General features: G+C 38.0%; 1 protein-coding gene across 1 annotated transcript in view; it reads right to left on the bottom strand.

Annotated features, from left to right (window-relative positions):
- Positions 1 to 21,388, bottom strand: part of FAF1 (Fas associated factor 1) — a 319,384-nt gene that overhangs the window by 172,544 nt on the left and 125,452 nt on the right. The window contains exon 6 of the mRNA XM_074221481.1: positions 6,251 to 6,337. Within this exon, the coding sequence (XP_074077582.1) occupies positions 6,251 to 6,337 (87 nt within the window). The remainder of the gene's footprint in view (positions 1 to 6,250; positions 6,338 to 21,388) is intronic.

Raw genomic sequence — 21,388 nt, 5'->3', positions numbered from 1 at the left:
CTCTCTCTATGTTGCCTCCCAATCTCATCAATGGAAACTGCTATCTCCCAATAACCTCACAAATCTAATGGCCTACTCTGAGTTTTCCTCCTTCTTGACCTGTCTGCAGGCTATGGTACTGTCCATCCCCCTCTTCTCCTTGATATACTCAGTGTTGGCTCCAAAGCACGGATAACATAGCAGATGCCAGGTCCAAGGGAGGCACGTGGTCTCTGACTAGACAGAAGGGAAGCCTTGTCACAAGCACAAGTACAAGACAGAACCTTGAGGATTCCTATTTGTGATTTGCTTCTAGAGGGTTTTTGTTTGTATCACTGAATAATCATAAAGTCTGACAGTAGTGAATGGCATCCCTAATTAGCATCCATAATGGGAAATCGCTTTTCTACATATACTATAGAGTCCTAAGGAAGTCACTGAACCATTCTAGTCTTGGTTTCCCTAATTACAAAAAGAAGAAATTAATACTTTTATTGTGGGATTATAGGTTCCCCTCTTCCTTGGGGATTAGATAGATGATATACCAAGGGAAAGATCTCAAATCATGGATTCAAATCTCACCGCCTTTAAGTTCCCTTCTCATCATATGATTCTATGATCAGTTCATGCCCTGGTTATTCTTACAAAAGAAGCAACTGAGGCTCACAGCAGGGCAGCAGCTTGTCTATGATCACAGTAGCTCTGAAACCAGCTCTAATACATAGGATCTCAGGACACAAACACACAACACACACACACACACACACACACACACACACGATACTGCCCATTTGACCTCTTCATGCCCACAAAAGCTTTTGCAGTAGCTGGTGAGGAAAGGGGCATGATATTGAAGTTTGCTGCTAATGAACCTTATTAACAAATATCCTTATCTGGCACAAGGAAAAAATTGTTCAGGTGGTTCCCCAGAAAGTTAAACCATCTTAGGTATTAAGTTATGGCACATTCATGTGCAAAGAAATTAATTCTATATTTTGCTGGTAACACAGTCAGAAGTGTTTACACAGCTGACACATCCCAGCTGCACCCTACGGGAGCAGCCAAGCTGGGAGGATGATTTTGCTTCAGAGCAGATGCCTCAACTTTTGCAATTTCGACAGACAGGACAAAGAGGTACACAAGCAACAATGTCAACCATGAACAAGAGAATCATGAGTTTCCAGCCAACCAGACCCTGCAAAGGAAGGTTTCTATGTCATTAGTCTGACTGAAACTTCAATCCAAAGCTCTTCCACCAGGAGTCCTTTGGCTTCAATCTAAGCTATGCCAGAGGTCAGCCCTGTCTGGTCTTCTCCTGGAACTACTCAACTTGGCCTCTTGGAAAGAATGCTGACTTGAGCTCCAAAGGGTTGGATTCCAATCCCACCTCTCCTCCCCCTTCCCCTCCATAGGGGTCAGTTTTTCCCAGCTGAAAAAGAGAAGTTGGGACTCTTGTCCAGTTCTAAATTGTACACCTCAAGCCAATAAGCATTTATGAAGTGTGGATTATGAGCCAAGCACTGTACTACGTGGACTAAGCAGAAAGAAAGTCAGTCCTTGCCCTCAAGGAGCTTACAGTCAAGGGGGGAAAAGAAGCAGAGAAGCCAGAGTTGAGGGGAAGAGGCACCCATGGTTGAGAGAACCCAGCAAGTCTACCTCTTTAGCTTTAGTCTTCTCATGGGGAGCAGTCTCATAAGGCCCACTATGGCCCTGTTTGACTTGATGGCAATAGTCATCTCTCCCAACCTCCAGCTCTGAAACCAAAATAATACTGCCATTGCTTCTGGAAAGGTCTACTTCCCTATAGCTACATTCAACAGGCCCTTGACAAACCAACATACCCACCCTGGCCAGCATTCATTATAAGGTGAACTCCTTTGGGCAGGATTCTCCCTTGTATTTATTGCCCCAAGAAATAGCAGAGTGAAACAGAGTAAATTCTTAATAAATGCTTTTCATTCATTTAAATCAATGAAGCTATCAATTTGGTGACCCAAGTACATTAAAGTACATTGTTCACCCTTTAAAGGGAATAATTTTTTCAGCTGCTCATTAACTTCTAAAGTTCAAGTATCCACAAAATATGCATTAGAAAGGTTGCAGGATGATATTTAATTTAAAAAAACAAGATATATATATATAGTTGCCTCACCTATAAAATGGGGATACCATCATTCACCCAGAGGGAGCTGAATCAGATGATCTTAAGGTTTCTCTTAGTGTCGAGATCACTGATTTTAGAATTTTCCTGTGAAATCATCAGGACCAAAAGTTGTTTGGGTTGTTTTAGCTTTTTTCCCCTTTAAGATAGTTTCTTTAGAACTCAATCTATTTCCTTTTCTAAGATTAGGTTAAAATATTTAAGATCTTTATCTGGTTTTCTGGTCAGTTTACTTGTTTTATATTTTTGAAGGTATTATTCTATTTCTTTGTATTCTCTCTCACAGTTGTGTTAGCATTTAATTGTATAGAAGAGGTTCTGATTTTTCTTTTTATTTCTTCAGGTTTGATTGCAATTTCAACTTGCTTTATTCCTTTTTTTATTTGATATTCTGCTATCTCTTTAAACATGTTAGCTAAAGTTTTATCAATTTTATTAATCTTTTCAAAAAATCAGTTTGGGGCTTTATTTATAATTTCTATAGTTTTTTTTTTTTTTGGGGGGGGGTCAACAAAGTGGCAGAGAAGATTGAGGGCTGGGCCTGAAGTTAAGAAGACTTATCTTTCCAAGTCACAATCTGGCCTCAGACACTTACTAGATGTGTGACCTTGAACAAGTCATTTAATTCCATTAGTCTCAATTTCTTCATCTATAAAATGAGTTGGAGAAGGAATTGGCAAACCACTCCAGTGTCTTTGCCAAGAAAATTCCAAATGGAGACACAAAGAGCTGGACATGAATGAAAAATATGAAATAATAGATTTTTGTGTTTCAAAATAATATATTTTTTCCTCTGATTTATATTATCTTCACTATTGTGCTTATTTTAAGATTGTTTGGTGGCTTTTTGCATTTAAAAAATATTCCATTCATTAATCCTCTCTTTCTCTAAATTTTTAATGTATATTTGCAGGGACATGATTTGCCCCCTGAGAGCTGCTTTAGATGAATACCAGAAATTTTGGTATTTTATTCATGATTATCATTTTCTTTCACATAATTGTTTCTATGATTTGTTCTTGGAGCATTCATTATTTAGGATTCCATTGTTAAGTATCTATTTGGGTCTAGGTCTTTTGCTTGTGGTCTCTGAACTAATGACTATTTTCCATTACATTATGGTCGGTAAAAAGTGTACTTTTTACATTTGTTTGCAATATCTCTGTGCCCTAGTATAGGATCAATTTTTGCAAAAGTTCCATGCTATGTTGAAAAATATGTAAATTTTTGTGCTTCCATTTAGAAGACACTATACATCTTTTAACTCTAGATTCTCCAGTAATTTGTTCAGTTCAAAACTAATATTGGAAAACTAAAATATTTCACTATTCTGCTACTGTCTATTGATTCTTATAATTCCGTTAATATTTCCTTTATAAATTTGAATGCAAAGATATTGGAGTATTTAAGTTTAATATTGATGCTGGTTTGTTGTCCATAGTGTTTTTAACATAATATTGTTATCTCATTTTTCATCTTTTTAAAAAACATTTCTTTTTGATTTGTCAGATACTATGATTGCAATGCCTACTTTTTTGGAGTATATAATGCATACAAAATTTTTTCCAGATTCTTAATTTCATTCTGGGTTTGGAGGTTTTCTAAATAAGTTTCTTATGGGCAACAGATTGTGGAATTTTGTTTTCTTATGCAATCTATCATTCTTTTTTTTTCATTTTGCTGAATTATTTAATACATTCACATTTAAAGTTATAAATTAAGTTTATTCTATTTTCCTTCATTTGTCTCTAAAACTGTTTTTTTTAGGTTATATTTTTTCCTCTTCTTTTACTGTAAATACAATACTATGTCTCTTCATTTATGTTAGCTTAGTTTTTTTTTAGGTGGTCCAATTCCCACTGGCTCTTTTTCTCTTATTCCTGAGCTCCCCCTTCCCATTTGTTAATGTTTTTCCTTTGAAGATTTTCTTATTTAATTTCCACTTCTTTTCTGCTTTTATGTGGTTATTTAATTTGATTTCTCCCCCCGCCATAGTCAAGTAGAAACTACCTTCTCTCTTTCCCTTCAACTTGTCCTGATTATTACTTTTTAAAATTTCATTTTTTGCAATCCTTTCCAGAAAGAATTTCTCTCCCTCATTCTCTTCATTAGCTATCCTTCTTTTCTATCTACTCTAGACTCACATTTTCAGGCTCATTGCCTCTTTATTTATCTAGTGCCTTTCATGGAATCAAAACTCCAAGGTACTCATTCTCCGCTCTTTCCCTGCAATTTAAGCATTTTTTTCACTGCTTGCAGATCCTGCATCAAACCCTCTTTTCTGATGTACCTCATTCCAAAGATCTCTGATTTTAATAGTTCCAAAATCTTTTTCAAAGTGTGACCATGTTTTATTGTTAGAAAGAAGTGATTAAAAAGGAAAATATTTTGAAAGAAAATTAAGGGTATTGTTTATTATCCAGACAGATATGCTTAGTTTTGCTTAGGTTATGACACACTAATTCCAAACTTACAGTTGTCCCTTTGAGTATTTTTAAAATATAAAATATTTTTAGAAATCCACTTTCAAACCTTTATTTACTTTTTAGATTTAAATTTTAGAATTTTTTGACAAATTTTCATTTTGGATTCACAAATCACCAATGAACTCTTGCAGATAGGGTAATAGCCCAGCATGTCAAAATAAAGATGCCTCATCATGAACAGTCTCTTGGTAGAGCATTGAATAGAAACCCTTAGTATGACGACAGACCAAACTTAGAATATCTAAAGAGAGAGATGCAACAGAGAACCAGCAAGATAACAGAAACATTACAATGATCTAAGATCATAGGTCTTAAAATTTTCAGATTAAATAAGTCCTAGTCCAATCATTCAGTTTCTTTCAATTTCATTTAATTGATTTAAATATCTATGATGTTCCTATAATGTACTGCTCTCAGAAGGGGGTGAGATACAATGATTTTAAGTACAAATTCACTATCCTCATTAAGTTTGTTGTCCAGTTTGTAGAAAGAACACTGAACTTTAAGTCAGAAAAATCCAGTTCATGTCCCAGCTCTGCCATTTTCTAATCATATTAGCGTGGGTGACTGACTCCAGTTCCTTCATGTTCTCTATCTGTGAAATGGGGATAAAGATACTTGTATCATATCTACCAATATCACAAAGCTATTTTGAGTAAAGTGCTTTATAACCCTGAAGAACTCCATAACTGTGAGTTATTGGACCATGTTAGGGTTAAATCGCTAGCTCTAACTTGGCTAAGTGCTTTTCAAATAGCAGATGACTGATTAATAAACGCATGACAAATCTCTAGAGCTGTGAAGACTCATTCAAAAGTCCATATTGCTTATAGTCACATCCCAGTTCCCCAGCCAAAATCTGAAAAGAAATGAGTCAAAGAAAAGAATTAAGTTTTGATTTTTCTTGTTTACCTTGAACATTTCTTTTCTAAAGAATGTGACAAGATTCTACGTATAGTGGTGAAAAATCTCAGGTGGCAATTCCACTGTCATGGGATTCATTCCACACTACGGATGTGGCATGACTGAAAGTCTATCTCAATCTAGATTTTTGTCTTGTTGTTCAATCAGTATTCTACTGTTTGTAACCCCATTTGAGGTTTTCTTGGCAAAAATACTGGAATGTTTTGCCATTTCCTTCTCCAGATAATTTTACAGATGAGAAAAATGAGGCAAACAGGGTGAAGTGACTTGCCTAGGATCACAAAGCTAGTAAGTGAGTGTCTGAGGCCAGATTTGAACTCAGGAAGGTGAATCTTCCTGACTACAGGCCCAGTGCTCTATCCACTATGGTGTCATCTAGCTGCCCAGATTCTTGCCTAGGTTAAACACATTTGGAAAAGAAAAATTTAGGTACTGAAACCCCTAAGGTGGGTTTCAGTCAGCTCATCTGTGAAATGGGGAAGCACTGCCTGCCTTACAAAGCTATTGTGAGAAAAGAACCTTTACAGACATGTGAGAAGCCCATTATACACTTGGTGTCACAGGAAGAGCTATGTGAGGGAGTAAGTTTGTACCATTTCATTTTTCTACAGTCTGATTGGCACAGAACTTTCAATGGAATAGTCACAAGTAGAAGAAAGAATGACCAGAAAGTCACATGCTAAATGATGCTATTACTTACTGAGTCATCTGTAGCTGAGGGTGGCCAGCCTTCCCACAACTGATGGCGAACAGGGATACTAGTAAGGTCATATACATTCCTTTTCACCTGTTAAAAATAAATTTTAAAAAATACATTAATACCATGTTTTCAATACATAAGGAGAACATTTTCCTATTCATTTTTTTTTTATTTTCATGACATTCTCCTACCAGACTAGCCAGTACTAAGGTAAACCTCAGATTTTACTTTGTATCTCCCTTGGCCACAGGCACACCCACTAACCTATTTATTAAATGCTTGTGAAGTCTAAGCCTTTATAAGACTATTCCATTGTTTCACTTCTGTGAAAACTAAGTTAAAATGAAACATAAGTTAGAAAGAAAAAAATACAAATAAGAAAGCAAGACTCTAATCCCACATGGGAAGAAGATCAGAGGCACTGACTCTTAACTCTTGTGGCATTCTGCAGCTGGAGGGAATTCTGGGGATCATCAAGCCCCATTCAATCTAGTTAGAAATGAATTGAGAGTCATATTCTTCGGAACTTCCTAAGATCAAAAGCTGCTCTAACAATAAGAGCTGTCCACAAATTCAGCAAGATTATCATAAGAAGGGGTAGGTTTCCCACCCCTGGAGGTCTTTTAGGGGAATGTGAAGGAGAAGATAGAAGGAGGCTAAGGTGGAAGATATACTAGACAGGTTCTGAGGCCAATTTTGAGATTCTGAGATTCAAGAAGAATTCAATTGGATTTCTATGCATGGTCTTATATGAAATCAATACACTTATATTTTGAAATTATCTTAAACAGGAAAACTTGTTTTTTTGCACATACCCACTATTTTAACTGTTAGCCTATTGGATTGCATGTTCCCCAAGGGCAGGCCCAAGTTTCGCCTAAACTTTGCATTTTTTGCCACCATCACATCACACACACCCCCCGCCCCGAATCCCAACAAGCAGAGTGCTTTGGCACAGAGTGGAAGCTTAATAAACGTTTGCTTTTGTTACTTTGGATACTGAAAGGGAGAGCATAAGGAAAAGATTTATCAATAGAAGGTGATGTAGAGCTGTGCAAGAATCTTCCCTTTCCTGAGTAGTACATATGAAGTCCTCTTTTGTTTCCTTCTTTGCAGTTAAGATGAATATAAATTAATAAATCACAGGAATAACAAAGATAACATTTCAACCAACTCTCCTGATGGAAAAACACAAGCCTGACATTATCCTCTGGCAACAATGAAACAAGTGCTTCCTACTTTCTACGAGTTGGAATGTGGTACAGAATGTGTTATACAATGAGATTTCAATGAAGAAAACAAAGGACATTCATTCATGCTTTTAAAACGTAGATGCCTAAAGTATCATGTTGTCTAATTACAGCATTTTGTATCACATTACTTTTTGTTATATGTAAACACATCTAAGTCACCTTTCCAACAAAACAGGGAAATATGTTCACTGGGGGAAGTAAAGAACTCAATCTATTTCTTTTTATCTCCAATATACACCTGTGAAAGAAGAATGGGAAAGAAGAGAGCTGCAGGGCTTGGGACAGGTTTGATCCCCACTGAATTTCAAACAAACAGCTATTCTTCAGAGCTCCATAGCAAGGGGCCAGCCAGTCATGTACTAATATTTAGTTCAGTCACACTGAGGTTACGAGTTGTCATTCATAACTATTGACCTTACAGTAGCCTAACCATATGTAACTACACTAATCTCTTCGAATATTGACTCTGACACTATTTGCCATGCTAAGTGCTTAGTAAGATATTTAGGAAACGTAAGGTCTTACATTTATAACACTGAGGGGGTATTAAAGTCACTTTTTTGCTTCAAGAGAAAAACTTCCTTTAATGCAGGAGTTCTTATTGGGGCTCCATGGGACTTGTATCTGCTTTTATATTTAGATAATTGTCGATATAAATGGTTTCTCTGTAATCTGATTTATTTTATGCATCTAAAATTATGATTCTGAGAAGGGACCCATTGGCCTCCTGAGACAAACTGCCCAGAGTGTGGAGCAGACAGGACGAATGGCACAGAGCACTAACTACCCTTCTTAAGTGCTCTCGCAAAATCACATTGCACACTAGGAAGCATCTATCATGTAAACATTGGCTATACAACAGAATAGAGATGACAACGCTGACCCTCTGAGGATGGACACACAACATGAAGGGCTTAGATTCCTCACATTCCATTTTCATTCCACAATACAACAACTGGGCAGTGTGAAATGAACAGTAACTCCTCTCTAACTGCTTCGAACTCAGTAACATTCCTCTGCTGTTCTCAGCTTTTAAAAGGCATGTACATCCTCGTTGAGTGTGTTCAGTTGGGACAAAATGCAATGCCAAACTGATGTGCAGATCAAAGTGATCAAAGTTAAAGTGATTTTAACCAAAGCACAAGTATTATGGTTGCTTTGTTACCTAGGAGGACATGGGTTAAGTGAGTTGCCATAGAATCAGCAAGTTCTTCCACACAGACAGACTGGTCTTCAGGGAGGGAACAGTATAAAACCCATCAGGCTTCAATTTGATTATACTTATTGCACAAATTATTGCACAAACTTTGAAATGCATCTAGAAGAATCTTTGCTTAATTACAATCGTTAATTATTTCAAGGAAAATCTACCTATTTTTCCAGGACAATCTACCCATATCAATGTTGTAATCACATACTGATTTAATATCTGTCTGATAAAGACTCAACTGCTAAAATGACAAAAACTCAAAGATAGATGAAGTCCGTATTGAACTGATGGAGACATTACAAATTCCCCCATTATCTTTATTAACTGCTATATTTAATTAACATTTGAAGTTGTAATTCTGCAGGGAAGAGAAAATCCAAAAAGCACACAAAGCAATGGTAAAAATTATTCTGGTCAGGAGAAATTAGCATTCGCAGAGAATGCAGGAACCCAGCTCAGCTGGGAAGATGATGGGGCGGGCGGAGCCCATTGCAGTCCTCGCTGAAACTGATCAAGGACGCGGCGCCTCTCCTCCAAGGCTGGGGGTGGTGCCTGCTGGCACGCTTGACTGCCATCGCTGGGCCGATTTCATCTTTGTAGACTTGCACAAAATTCTCTGTACGCACAAGTGCCACTTCCCAGGGCAATGTTTCCCAAGGGCCTTTTTGTCTTACACGCTTTCTTTGATCAGCACTGGCTTAGGATCATGCTCACCCTCCGTGGTCTTTTCAAATCTGGTCTTGCATTAAACTCTAAATCGACATGGTCTCAGGATACAAGAATCCGCAAATGTTTCAATTAGGTCTGAATGTTGTTTAATAATGACTTGGATAAAATTAATGTTCATTTAAATGTTTGTGTCTTGCTAAAGAATTTATTCCATGTTCAAACAATGCCAAATGAAAAGACAGGTTTCTAAAGATTGTTTTGCTGTTAAAATTTAATTTCTTTCCAATTCTTTTAGCTAAAACAGTTGTACATGACCAACAAAATAATTAGAGAATGTAAACTAGAACAGAATTGAGCTGAACCTATTCTAGTACCTATATTGTTTTTAATGGGGAAAAAAACACTTGCTTCTTAGTTCTAACATAAAAAATTAATGTTTAAAATTAATTAATCTTGATACCAATCTTCAAATTTCCCTGATGTTTCATGGTGTTTTCTGTTACTAAGAACAATACTGTGAGAAAGATAGCTTACCTAATTACTTATACATTATAATCATATCATAAAGTTTATTATTATCATCAATTTTTATCAATAGGAAAATGTTCATTTTCTACAAATCTCTCCCACTTAAAATGTGATTGTCTAAAAAATAGTTCATGTCTAAACCTTACTAATTTAAGCAGAATTTCTCAGAATATAACTGTATAGACAAGTTAACATTTTAATTGGACCATAGAATTAAAAGACTTTACAAAGCACTTTTCTCACAAGAGGTTGATGCTCTTTCTATCAAGACAAGAAAAGTCTCAAAAGAAGAGGCACTGTGGCTACCGCTGGCTAGAATAGAAGTTTTAAGACTTGGGTTCTGGCCCTGGTTTTGCCCTAAATAGCCATGAGTCTTTAGGCTCATCTCCTCTCTCTGGGCTTAGTTCACTTCCTTTGTAAAATGAAGGGAGTTAGTCCATATCTACTCACCAAAGACACTTTTGACTCCGGCAGACATTCCATGATTCCAGAGAAATCAAAAAGAATCCAGTATGAAAGAAATAAAAGAAAAAGGGAGATATAAAAAGATTATGGTTCTCTGATTTGTACCCAAACCTTAAGACTAGGATGGCACAGTGCTCTGCACAGACTAAGAGTTTAATTATTTGCAGATTAACTGATAGGACTAATGAATGGATGAATACTCCTAGCTGATAGCTAAGGAAAGAACTTGCTGCACAGCATCTAAGACTTGACAAAACCCTCCAGAGCACTAATTATGTTTAGGGCCTGGTTTCCAGTTAGCCCCTATTCCTTAGGTTCTCCATGAAAGCCTTAGACGAAAGAAACAAAGCCAAGGACTTGAGATTCAGGGTATTTCTCAAACACTTCTCACCTTCCTAGAAGAACCCTTCTTCTTTTTCCTGAATGTGCTTCAAGATCTAAAGCCATAGTCGAACAGGCATTGGCTTTTCTAAATTGCAAATTAAAACTCTCCTAAAACAGACCTTTGCAACAAACAAATTTTAACTGTTGGAAGTAAGAGAAATGCAAAGGTGGCATCAAATGTTATTTAGCAAACTCATGGTATTAGAATGAACAAGTAAAGATAGGTGAGAGTTGATAAACTCAAATTCAATGTGCCAAAGGTTCGACTATTAATATTTCTGTGAATATTGAGCAATTGAAAGAGGGAAAGGGAAAGAACAGAAGAGGAAAAAGAAAAAGAAAGAGATAAAGAAAGAGGAAAAGGAAAAGAAAGGAGAAAGGAAAGGAAAGTAGATTTCACTTCCTACTGATTTTCAATGGAAAAAATCCTCTCATGAATAGGATCTAATGGAAATCTTTGGGGAATAGAGGGGACAAATGTAATATGAAAAGATGTTCAACAAATCACAGACCTAAATTATTTTTACTATAGGGGGACACAACTGGGATTACCAGTTCACTAGTATCTGAACTAAAATCAATATAAGAGTCATATTTTTTCTCTTGAATGTGGGGGGGGGGGGGAGGAGAAGATCCTTAAATAGATGCAGTTCCATCTTTCCAAAAACCACACCCTTCTCTTGACTTGTTATGGACTGTTTTAGCTCTGTCCTGTCCTGGTCTTATTCTGACCACCAAGTTGTGATCACCATACAATTCTACCTTCAAGTCTTCATCTTCCTATTAGCCTTAAATCTCTCACAATATAGCTAGTTCTCATCAAATGAAATTGCCCTTTCAAAACACTCTAATAGATAAATCCAATGAACTTTTCAGTCCTCACCATCCTTCAGTTGACAAGACTGGCAGATACTGTCAAACAACCCTGAACTTCTCAATCTTGCTCTTCTGTGGAATTGGTTCTATTAGTTCTCCTTCCAATTCTTTCATTTCCCCTTATTTTTCTCATTGACTCTTCTTTATTCTGCTGGTCTCTAAAAGCTATAAATTCTCAAGGTTTGATCCTTGGAGGCTCATCAAGTTTTCTGGGTTCAGAACCTCTATCCTTAACCACTTTTTGCATCTCTAATTTCATTCACTGTACCAGGTGCTAGGGATGAAATAATGAAACAAACATGAGATAAGCAAATGCTTTCCTTCAAGGAACTTGTAATCTAATAGGAGAGGGAGAGATAAGACCAGCAAATAAATTACTTTAATAAAATTAGGAATATGAAAAGTTCAAACAACCAAAGGAAAGTTCCCTTCTTCCAATAAACTACTGAACATCTGCCACCTAGATGTTCATCTGATTCCTGAAGACATTCAAAACTAAACTAATTTGTAAAAGACTCATCTGTAATTGGCACCACCATTCTCCCAATAACCCATGGCTAGAAACTTCAGAACTATCTGGCTCTTTGCTTTGTCTCAAAATAACAACATCAGCTCTGGCAAGTCCTAACCCACCCAGAAAGACATTGAGGACAACTGAACCAGACTGCAAGTCCGTCACCTCTAGCTAAGACTAACTGCAGGAAGGTATCACCAAAGGCATGAATGTTCCAGCCACAGAATTTCACCCACCCACCTGTGAATAAATCATTTCCTTTGACCTTGAGCATTGGCTCAACTTCATTGCAACCCCTATTTTCAGACGACAGCATTAACTCCCATTTCTTCCAATGTGATTTATTTACAAAGCATTTTCTTCTCAACCACTCTGTAAGTCAAGATATATAAAAATTGTTATTTCCATTTTGGAAATGGCAAATGGAAATTAAAAAAAGCTAGATAAAAAGCTTTCACCTAGCTAGTGGGTATCTGTGGAAGGATCAAACCTACAGCTTTAATTCCTAAGTCAAGGAGTCCTCTCACTGCACCTCATTTCTAATATTATTCTGACTGGGAATGTCAATGGTTCTTCCACAGAAACACCTCAATCCTGCTGGCACTCTGCATGAAAGCATACTAAATATTTTATAAAATAGCACAGGTTCCAGGTTCTGAGGACAAAAAGAAGTAGAATCTCTTGAACCCAAAGGCAGCTTGGCATAGAGGCTATAGGGCTAAACTTGAAGTTAGGAAGGTATGGATTCAAGTTTTTTCCATGACACGTGATAGCGAGGCTCAGTGTGACCCTGGGCAAGCAATTTAACCCCTAGGTACCTGTAGGACTTATCTATTAAAGTTAAAAACACATTGATTCAACTTGAATCAGTTCATAACCATTTATTTAGAACATTTTATGTGTTGGGTATAGTCCTAAGTACTGAGGAGAGAAAGACCAAAAAAAGATATACTGTCAACAAGAGTTGGCAATATTTTCAGAGTTGGAAAGAATTCCCCATGCTAAGAAATTATATAAGCTTCCTGAATTGGTGGATTACTATTCTCATGGAAATTGAAAACATAAACAGAATAGACTGAGTCTTGCATTTGGAATTCAATCTATCCTTGCCCCCCACCCAGTGCTCCACAGCAAAAACCTCCTAGAAGGTCTTTCTGTGACTTACCCTCAGTAAATAGCTTCCATACCTTGGTCTCAGAACAATAGATTTCTGTACTTCTCTTGGATCACTTTATATGCTCCATTTATTTATGTCACTTCATTATTTAGTACATGTATTATACCTGAGATAGAGCTTGGGCTCCTTGGGAACAGGGTCACCTCTGGCTACACTCTGGGTCTTACCAGTATTTTTTCTACTACATCACTGAAATACCACAAAAGCAACTTTTATTCTATTGGACCTAAAAAAGAACTCTCAAATTATCTTCCTCAGTTTAAATTGTGGAAATTGGTTACTCTATAATCACCTCTAGGGAAAAAGATGCCAGTGTGAGGAAAAATACTAGCAGTACATATAATGAAAATCTAATTCTCCCCACTTTACAGACTGAACAAGCTTAAGATAAGCAAATGAAGCAAGGTGAATTGTCAGAATCCGCAGAGCCAAAACTTGAACTCAGGTCTTGTGATTTAACACTCAGTATGCTCCTTAATTAACAAAGGTCAAAAGGGGCAGCTAGGTGACACAGTGGATAGATCATCAGTCCTTGAGTCAAGAGGACCTGAGCTCAAATATAACCTCAGACACTTAATACTTACTTAGCTGGTGATCTTGGGCAAATCATTTAACCCCATTTCTTTGTTAAAAAAAAAAAAAAAAAAAAAGGCCGGGGCAGCTAGGTGGCACAGTGGATAGAGCACTAGCCTTGGAGTCAGGAATACCCAAGTTCAAATCTGGCCTCAGACACTTAATAATTACCTAGCTGTGTGGCCTTGAGCAAGCCACTTAACCCCACTGCCTTGAAAAGTCTTAAAAAAAAAAAGGCCAAGAGGGCAGAAAGAATAATTAGAAAAATCTAAAAAAAAAAAAAAATTTAATGCTTTTATGGCTAGATTTAGAAGAATTTCCTAACAATTCATTTGAAAGTGATGAACTGTAGAATGATATGAACAGGCCAGGAATATATGGAATATTTTTATTTTTAATAAATGAAAGCAGTTTGAAATACAAGCAAGCTGTAGTACATGAAAGAATCCCTGTCTGTGATGGGGAGATTTGGGATCAAGTCTTAGCTCATGGGATGGCTCTTGATTTGACCCTGTAAATCTGCCCCATATGCAGTACAACCCTGAAACATTGGTCTTCATGCTGTTCTTCACTCACGCCACTCCAGTTCTCAATTCAATAACCTTACATATCCTCCTTCCTGTTAGCTTCCTTCATTCATACATTGGAAGGCTTGAATAAAACCCTACCTTCTCCAAAATGGTTTTCCCAGGTCTCTCCAGACTAAAGAGTCTCTTCCTCTGAGATTAGCTCCAATCTGTTGGTTAGTTGATTAGTCATGTCCAACTCCCCACGAACCATTTGGGATTTTCTTGGTAAAGGTATCAAAGTAGTTTGCCATTTCTTTCTCCAACTCATTTTACAGAGGAGAAAACTGAAGCAAATGGAGTGAAGTGACTAGCCCAGAGTCACACAGCTATAGTAAGTGTTTAAGGTCTGATTTGACCTCTGGTTCTCCTGAGTCCAGCCCTGGCACTCTATTCAGGACCCACATAGTTGCCCCACCTCTAATTTACCTTGTATCTATCTCATAAGTACTTGGTCTTTTGCACTTGGACTCCCTAGTTAGAAAGTGAGTTCCCTGAAGGCAAGAAAGGTTCTTGCCTTTCTCAGTATACCCAGTACTAAGCACAGTGCTTGAACATAGTAAGTGCTAAATATTCTGGAGGATCTCTGGATTTCTTCCTTTCCTTGGGCCTCAAGTTTCCTCAGTATCAGAGAATTGCACTGGATCACTTCCAAGGTTCAGTCTACCATGCCCAGCAGACGATCTCTCTGGTGCCTTTCCACTGAGCAGGCATGTTGAACTGTGACTTCTGGCTGTTCTTTTAGCAGGGTGGAACAAGGTAGGAGGAGTGACCTGTCAAAGTGGCCTGGAGCTTGTGCCCCTACCACAGGAGCAGATGGTCCTTTGCACAACAGTTCAACAGCAACTGGAGAAGAGAGGCTGGTCCAAGCTGTCATTGAGGAAGAAAATGCTCTTCTCATGGTGCTGTCAAACAGCCCCATTTACCACAGCAAACAGTGATTGTTATTTTTTCAACTAGCACTATTGACTTCTCAGGAAAAAAGAGAGGTCTTTGGTGTCAAATGCCTGTTGGCATACAAGATAGCCAGAGATGAAAATGCTCAGAGGAAAAGAAGTCCGGCTAAAAACAAGAGGGCAAATTAAAAAGTGATCAGCAGTGCAGTATCTGGGGAGGAGCTGGTTCTTTTACTCTATAGCCTTCACTCTACATCCCCATTTTTATTTTGAAACTATTGTCAGAGTCAGCACTAGGATCAGTGGAGAAGGAAGCAGAAAACTTGATGGGAATGCGGGAGACTGAAGGGAGTATAGCTCTAGTCCAGGCTTCCTCTGTCCTCAGGCCTGCTCCAGATCACAAGCATACTCTCTCCTCACCTCAGCCAGAAGGAAACTTTCTCCGGATTTCAGCCCTAGGCTATTCAAGGGAGAATATTCTCTCCCCTCAAATCTCAAGGATCCCTTCTGTAGTGCATGTTCATTGACCAATCTCTCCCAAATTGCTTGAGATGGAAGGATATATCTTCTACATCTTTTTTAAAAAAATCATTTTTCTGTGTACATTTTTCTCTCCCAATGGAATGTAAGCTCTTTAAAGACTATTTTCCTTCTTTTATACAAACAGGGCCTGGTTGGTTGGCTGTTGTCCCTCATTCTTTTTTTTTTTTTTGCAAGGCAATGGGGTTAAGTGGCTTGCCCAAGGCCACACAGCTAGGTAATTATTAAGTGTCTGAGGCTGGATTTGAACCCAGGTACTCCTGACTGAAGGGCTGGTGCTCTATCCACTGCACCACCTAGCTGCCCCTTGTCCCTCATTCTTGAAGAGGGCCAAAATGACATCACTAAGTTGGGGTCACAACTGTGACTGATCAGATCAGTATGGGCTTGGAAGTTTCTACCACAGGTATGAACTGCCAGAGAAGATAGGACTTTAAATGTACACATCTCGTACTTTTATAGAGATATTTCTATCCAGAGACGTATGCAGAAGATGTATTTATTAAATAATGATTACAGGCAAAGGTCAGTGTTAAGAGTTAGAGATACAAACATCTTCAAGGAATTGCTGGTCTCCTGGGGGAAACCCTACATGGATGAGACGGGGAGGTGAGAGAACTAGCAGAATGGATGGAATCCCATGGGGGTGGGGAGAAAAATCTGTGCACAAAGGAAGGGCTTAGTATCCCACCAGCTGCCTTAACTGGAGATCTGGAGGCATGGCTGAGGTCTTCTGTAAAAGGTGGGCCAGGTGAGGCTGCCCTCCTAGTCAGGGCAAATGAAGAAGCTAAAATCTACAGGGTGGGTGTCCTGGTTCCAGTGGTAATGAGAGGGTGGTAGGAGAGTAAGGTAAAGATAAGGAGAAGCAGGAGAAGAGTTGGCAGCACTAGGAATGAATGAATGAGAATTGATTTTAGCACTTACTCTGGGGTCAGCACTATGCTAAGTCTTCAGGGTAACCCCTTCACCCTGCACGAAGGGAGCAAGGAGTTTGGTCCCTTTTAAACAGTAATAAGCTTGTCACAAGAGGCTTAGATATATGGGAAAAGTTGTTAACAATCAGCACTGGGCAAGAAATACAAGCTTGCACATTTTTTTGTTTTGTTTTGTTTTTGCAAGGCAACAGGGTTAAATGACTTGCCCAAGGTCACACAGCTAAGTAAGTATTAAGTGTCTGAGGCTGGATTGGGTCCTCCTAACTCCAGGATCAGTGTTCTATTCACTGTGCCACCAAGCTGCCCCTCACTTCTTAGAGTTCTTTAAGTAAAAGTGAGATGCCCACTTGTTCCTGGTCAGGGCAGGTACAGACTATACTAGATGGCTGCAAAAGTTAATGCTTTTTTCCTTGACTAAGATTGTGACACTTAACCTCTTCTGCCTCAGTCTCCTTATCCATAAAATGGGGATAATAGGACTTAACTTTCAAGATTGTCATGAGGCTAAAGTAAGATGGTGTGTAAAGCACTTTGGAAACCTCACATTGCTATATAAAGTTTAGCTATAATTATACTTCTGGTATATCTCTACTTGTAGAGATGTCTCCTCCATTAGAACATAAGCTCCTATAAGGCATCAGTTATCTTTCTTCTTTCTATCTGTACCCTAGAAATTAGTACAATGCTAATTAAAGCAATAAATGCTACTGGACTGCTTTATTGGGTGACTACATTAGACAGAATTTCTTCAAAATGCCCGAGTTTCAGGATTATTATCCTCTTGTTACAAAGGACACGGCTTTGCCAGGGGCTGAGCTGATACAGAACTGGATTTCAGGGGCCGAAGTCAATCTGCCCAGGGTCCAGGAGAAGCTAGGGCAATGCAAAAACAATGACCTGAAACATTTATTAACTATCAACAGTCATTTGTTTTTTGACTCCCAGATCCCAAAGGACACTGAAAATTCAAACTGCAGCCATCCTAAGAGGCTTGGCTCTGGCCATACCAGGCACTTTGGTGCCACCCTTCCTTCTGTTCCCCTCTCAGGTCTCATTGCCTGGTGAATAGAATGGTCACATTTCCCTTTGTATCCACGCAGAGGCAGGACTCCATAATTCTTGATGGAGAAGAATTAGAGACTATGACCAGAAATTCCACCTCTTTGCTCTAGTGGTGGCACATTCTGAGAGCAATCAAGGAGCAAAGCCTGGGCTCTGAAAGACCAAGGGCTCTATTCTGGTGGAAACGAGGGAGCCTTCAAACCCGACACACTCAAGTCTCCTGCTATAAAATTTACTCCTATTTGTTCACTAACAAAGCTATTCCTTAGCTCATCCCTGCCATAACCTGCTCTATTCAAAAACATATGGGAAAGGACATTAAATAACCAGTGCAAACCATAGGCTTGTGGTATTAGTGCTCTGTACTGCACAGCCCTATTCATCCTGCCCCCTCCCTTGTTTAATCTATCATTAAGATGCAGTGACCCTACACTAAATTTAAAACAGATCCTTCCTTCCTCCCATGCCTAAATTCACATACTTTTCTAGCTGGGGATGCCCTCGAGTATTAGCAACTCGACAGGGTTTCTCTAATCTCGGCTCTCAACTATGTCACGCTGCAGAGCCAAGAAATTGCTGTTTTACATCTCCACACCAAAGGTTTCCAAAAAAAAAAAAAAAAAAAAGGACCATATAATTTACTTAATAAGATAAAGGGGCAAAATCTCCACTTAACAAGTATTTGATTGGGTACAGTCAATATGATTCCTGTTGACACTATCATTCGTAGACTCTGTTGTAAAAAATTAACACTCTTGTGTTATTTCATCCCCATTAATGGCCATGGACCCCAGAGAGTTTTAAATCATGATCCTATTGCCAAATGTTGGATGATCTCAATTAAGGTAAAAATGTCAAGAGGGTATTAATAATTAAAAAGGGAACATTTTTTTGCCTTAAATGGGTTCTTATTAAAAATTAGCTGTGAATTTGGAAAATTGTCCACATTAGTATCTCTATAAACTATTTTGTTCATTTCCAAAATATATGCCATTTGGGAGTGAACAGAATCTCAGGCCAACTGATAAAGGATAACAGACAATGATTTGAGAAAAAGGACTGAATTGAAAACATTCATTTCTGCTGCTGCTGTATGAAACTGAACAAAACACTTCATGATCATTTTAAAATGAGAAATATTTATTAAGGACTTTGAAGAAGATTTAAAAAAAAATCATAGAACATCAGTTGCACGGAACTTCTAAGTCATATAGTCCAAGCCCTTCTCAAATATATTCCCTCTTTCTACAACATTCCTAGGAAGTTGTCATCTATTTTTCTACCCAAACAATGGACACTATGGAAAGATAGTTCACTGATCATTCTATAATAAAACTCTTTGCTATACAAGAAGAAATTCTCCTTATTTTTAGTAAATAATGAAAACTTAAGAGGCAAGGGAATCCATTTGAACAGCAAACACAACAAAGAATAACTAATCTGTATTTAAGTTAGCTTTTAAAAATGCCAATAATATACTGCCTTTTTTTTTTTGCAAGGCAATGGGATTAAGTGATTTGCCCAAGGTCACACAGCTAGGTAATTATTAAGTGTCTGAGGCCGCATTTGAATTCAGATCCTCCTGACTCCAGGGCCAGTGCTCTAACCATTGCACCACCTAGCTGCCCCCCAATAACATACTTTCTAACAGATTAACATAATTTTTAATTAGTGAAAATATTTTAATGAAATATTTTATACTTAATTTTTAAGTTGTCATTATAGAATACAGAATCACAGAACTGGATGGGGTCTCAGAATTCATGCACCCTGCTCTAATGTTGTCATTTTTATGATGGAGGTTTCTGACTTGAGACAAAATATATCCAGTGAAGAGACAATATCTCCATTCAATCATGTGAAAGGTCTGATTTTTAGGAAATTTCTTCTGATAGTCAGCATGTGCAAAACAGACCAGGGAATCATTATCATTATCTTCCCATATCCTTTCAAAAGTCTCATTGTCAAGACACTCTAGTTCACAACCCCCAGAGTTACCCTCAATTCCTCACTCTTCCCATTCAACATAGCCAGTCAGTTGCTGAACCTTGTTTTCCTCTCTGCATCCTAGCTCCCATCCCATCTTTGCCCTTCCCTTCTCTCCTTTCCAATAGCCTTCAACTTAGTTCAGGCCTTCATCCCCTTTCTCCAGTCCATCTTTTTAAAAAAAAAAGTTATTTATTTAAGGCAAAGGGATTGTGATTTGCCCAAGGTCAAAGAGGCAATTATTAATTACCTGTGATTGGATTTGAACTCAGGTCTTCCTGACTCCAGAGCTGGTGCTCTATCTACTGTATCACCTAGCTGCTCCCTCCAGACCATCTTTAATGACCTCCTTCTTGGTCTTCTAGCCTCAAAATTCCCACCGTCTACCCTCCTATGATTTTCCTAAAGTATAGGAAGGTATAGGATAGTATAGGATATAAAGTATAGGATCATGCCATGATCCTCCTCAATAAACCCTAGTGGACTCCTTAGGCAGTGTGGGGAAGCATATGAACTCTCTTTATAGAAGTACGCTTTAAAATATTAAAAATAAAATGCACACATAGGACTACAGAGGAAATAAATTGTATTAGAGAGTGTATATATATATATATACATACATATATATATATATATATACACACACACATAAAAATACACATAGATAATATATGCATGCACACACTTTTTTTTAAGTTCATAGATCCCAGGCAAAGAACACCTGATCTTCTAGGATCAATATATATATATATAAAATCAATTTAAATATAAATCAAATATAAATTTTGGCTTTTAAAACCCTGACAAATTGTTCTGTTTTTCCTGCCTCAGTTCACATTATTGCCTTTTCTGAATGCCACTGTTTAACTTTTTTGTTATTTCCATCACCTGAGACTCTACTGCCCATTTTCATGTCTTTGACTGGACCATGTTCTCCCCACCTCTGTCTCTCAGATCCCTTTTTCTCTTTTCTGATCCTCCCAGTTGATAGTGTCCCCAACTAGTACCCTGTATTTATTCTGTACACAGCTTGGAGAAGATAAGCCCCTTGAGAGCAGTCTGTCTATTTCTGTCTGAATAGTTCCCAAGTCTTCAAAGTGCCAGTTCACATAAGAAGTATTTAATAAATGAGTAATGATTTATGGGTACCTTGCCAGACATTGCGCTTCTGTGACTCTGCTCCATTGTTCTTGGTTTTTTTATGAGGTCAAGTCAAACAAGTAAAATCCCTCCTTTAGAGAACAGTCATTCAAATGAATGAAGGGCATGTTAATGTTCTCCCCTAAGTTTTTTCTTTTCCAGGCTAACCCTTTCCATTGATCTCCCTAAGGCATGGAACAGAGCTCCCAAACAATGTAAAATCCTTTATCTGGGTTCAAAAGAAACTTTTTAAAGTGTACAGAGATTTTTCTGATATCTTAACTTCACCTACAGGTTCCTGGGATCCCTTCTCCTCAACCTTTCCAAAAGAACCATACCATATAAAAAAGAACTTTTAAGAGGA

Source organism: Macrotis lagotis, chromosome 2 (assembly GCF_037893015.1).
Source record: "Macrotis lagotis isolate mMagLag1 chromosome 2, bilby.v1.9.chrom.fasta, whole genome shotgun sequence".
NCBI classification, from domain to species: Eukaryota; Metazoa; Chordata; class Mammalia; order Peramelemorphia; family Peramelidae; genus Macrotis; species Macrotis lagotis.
This window is presented reverse-complemented; position numbering and strand designations above follow the sequence as displayed.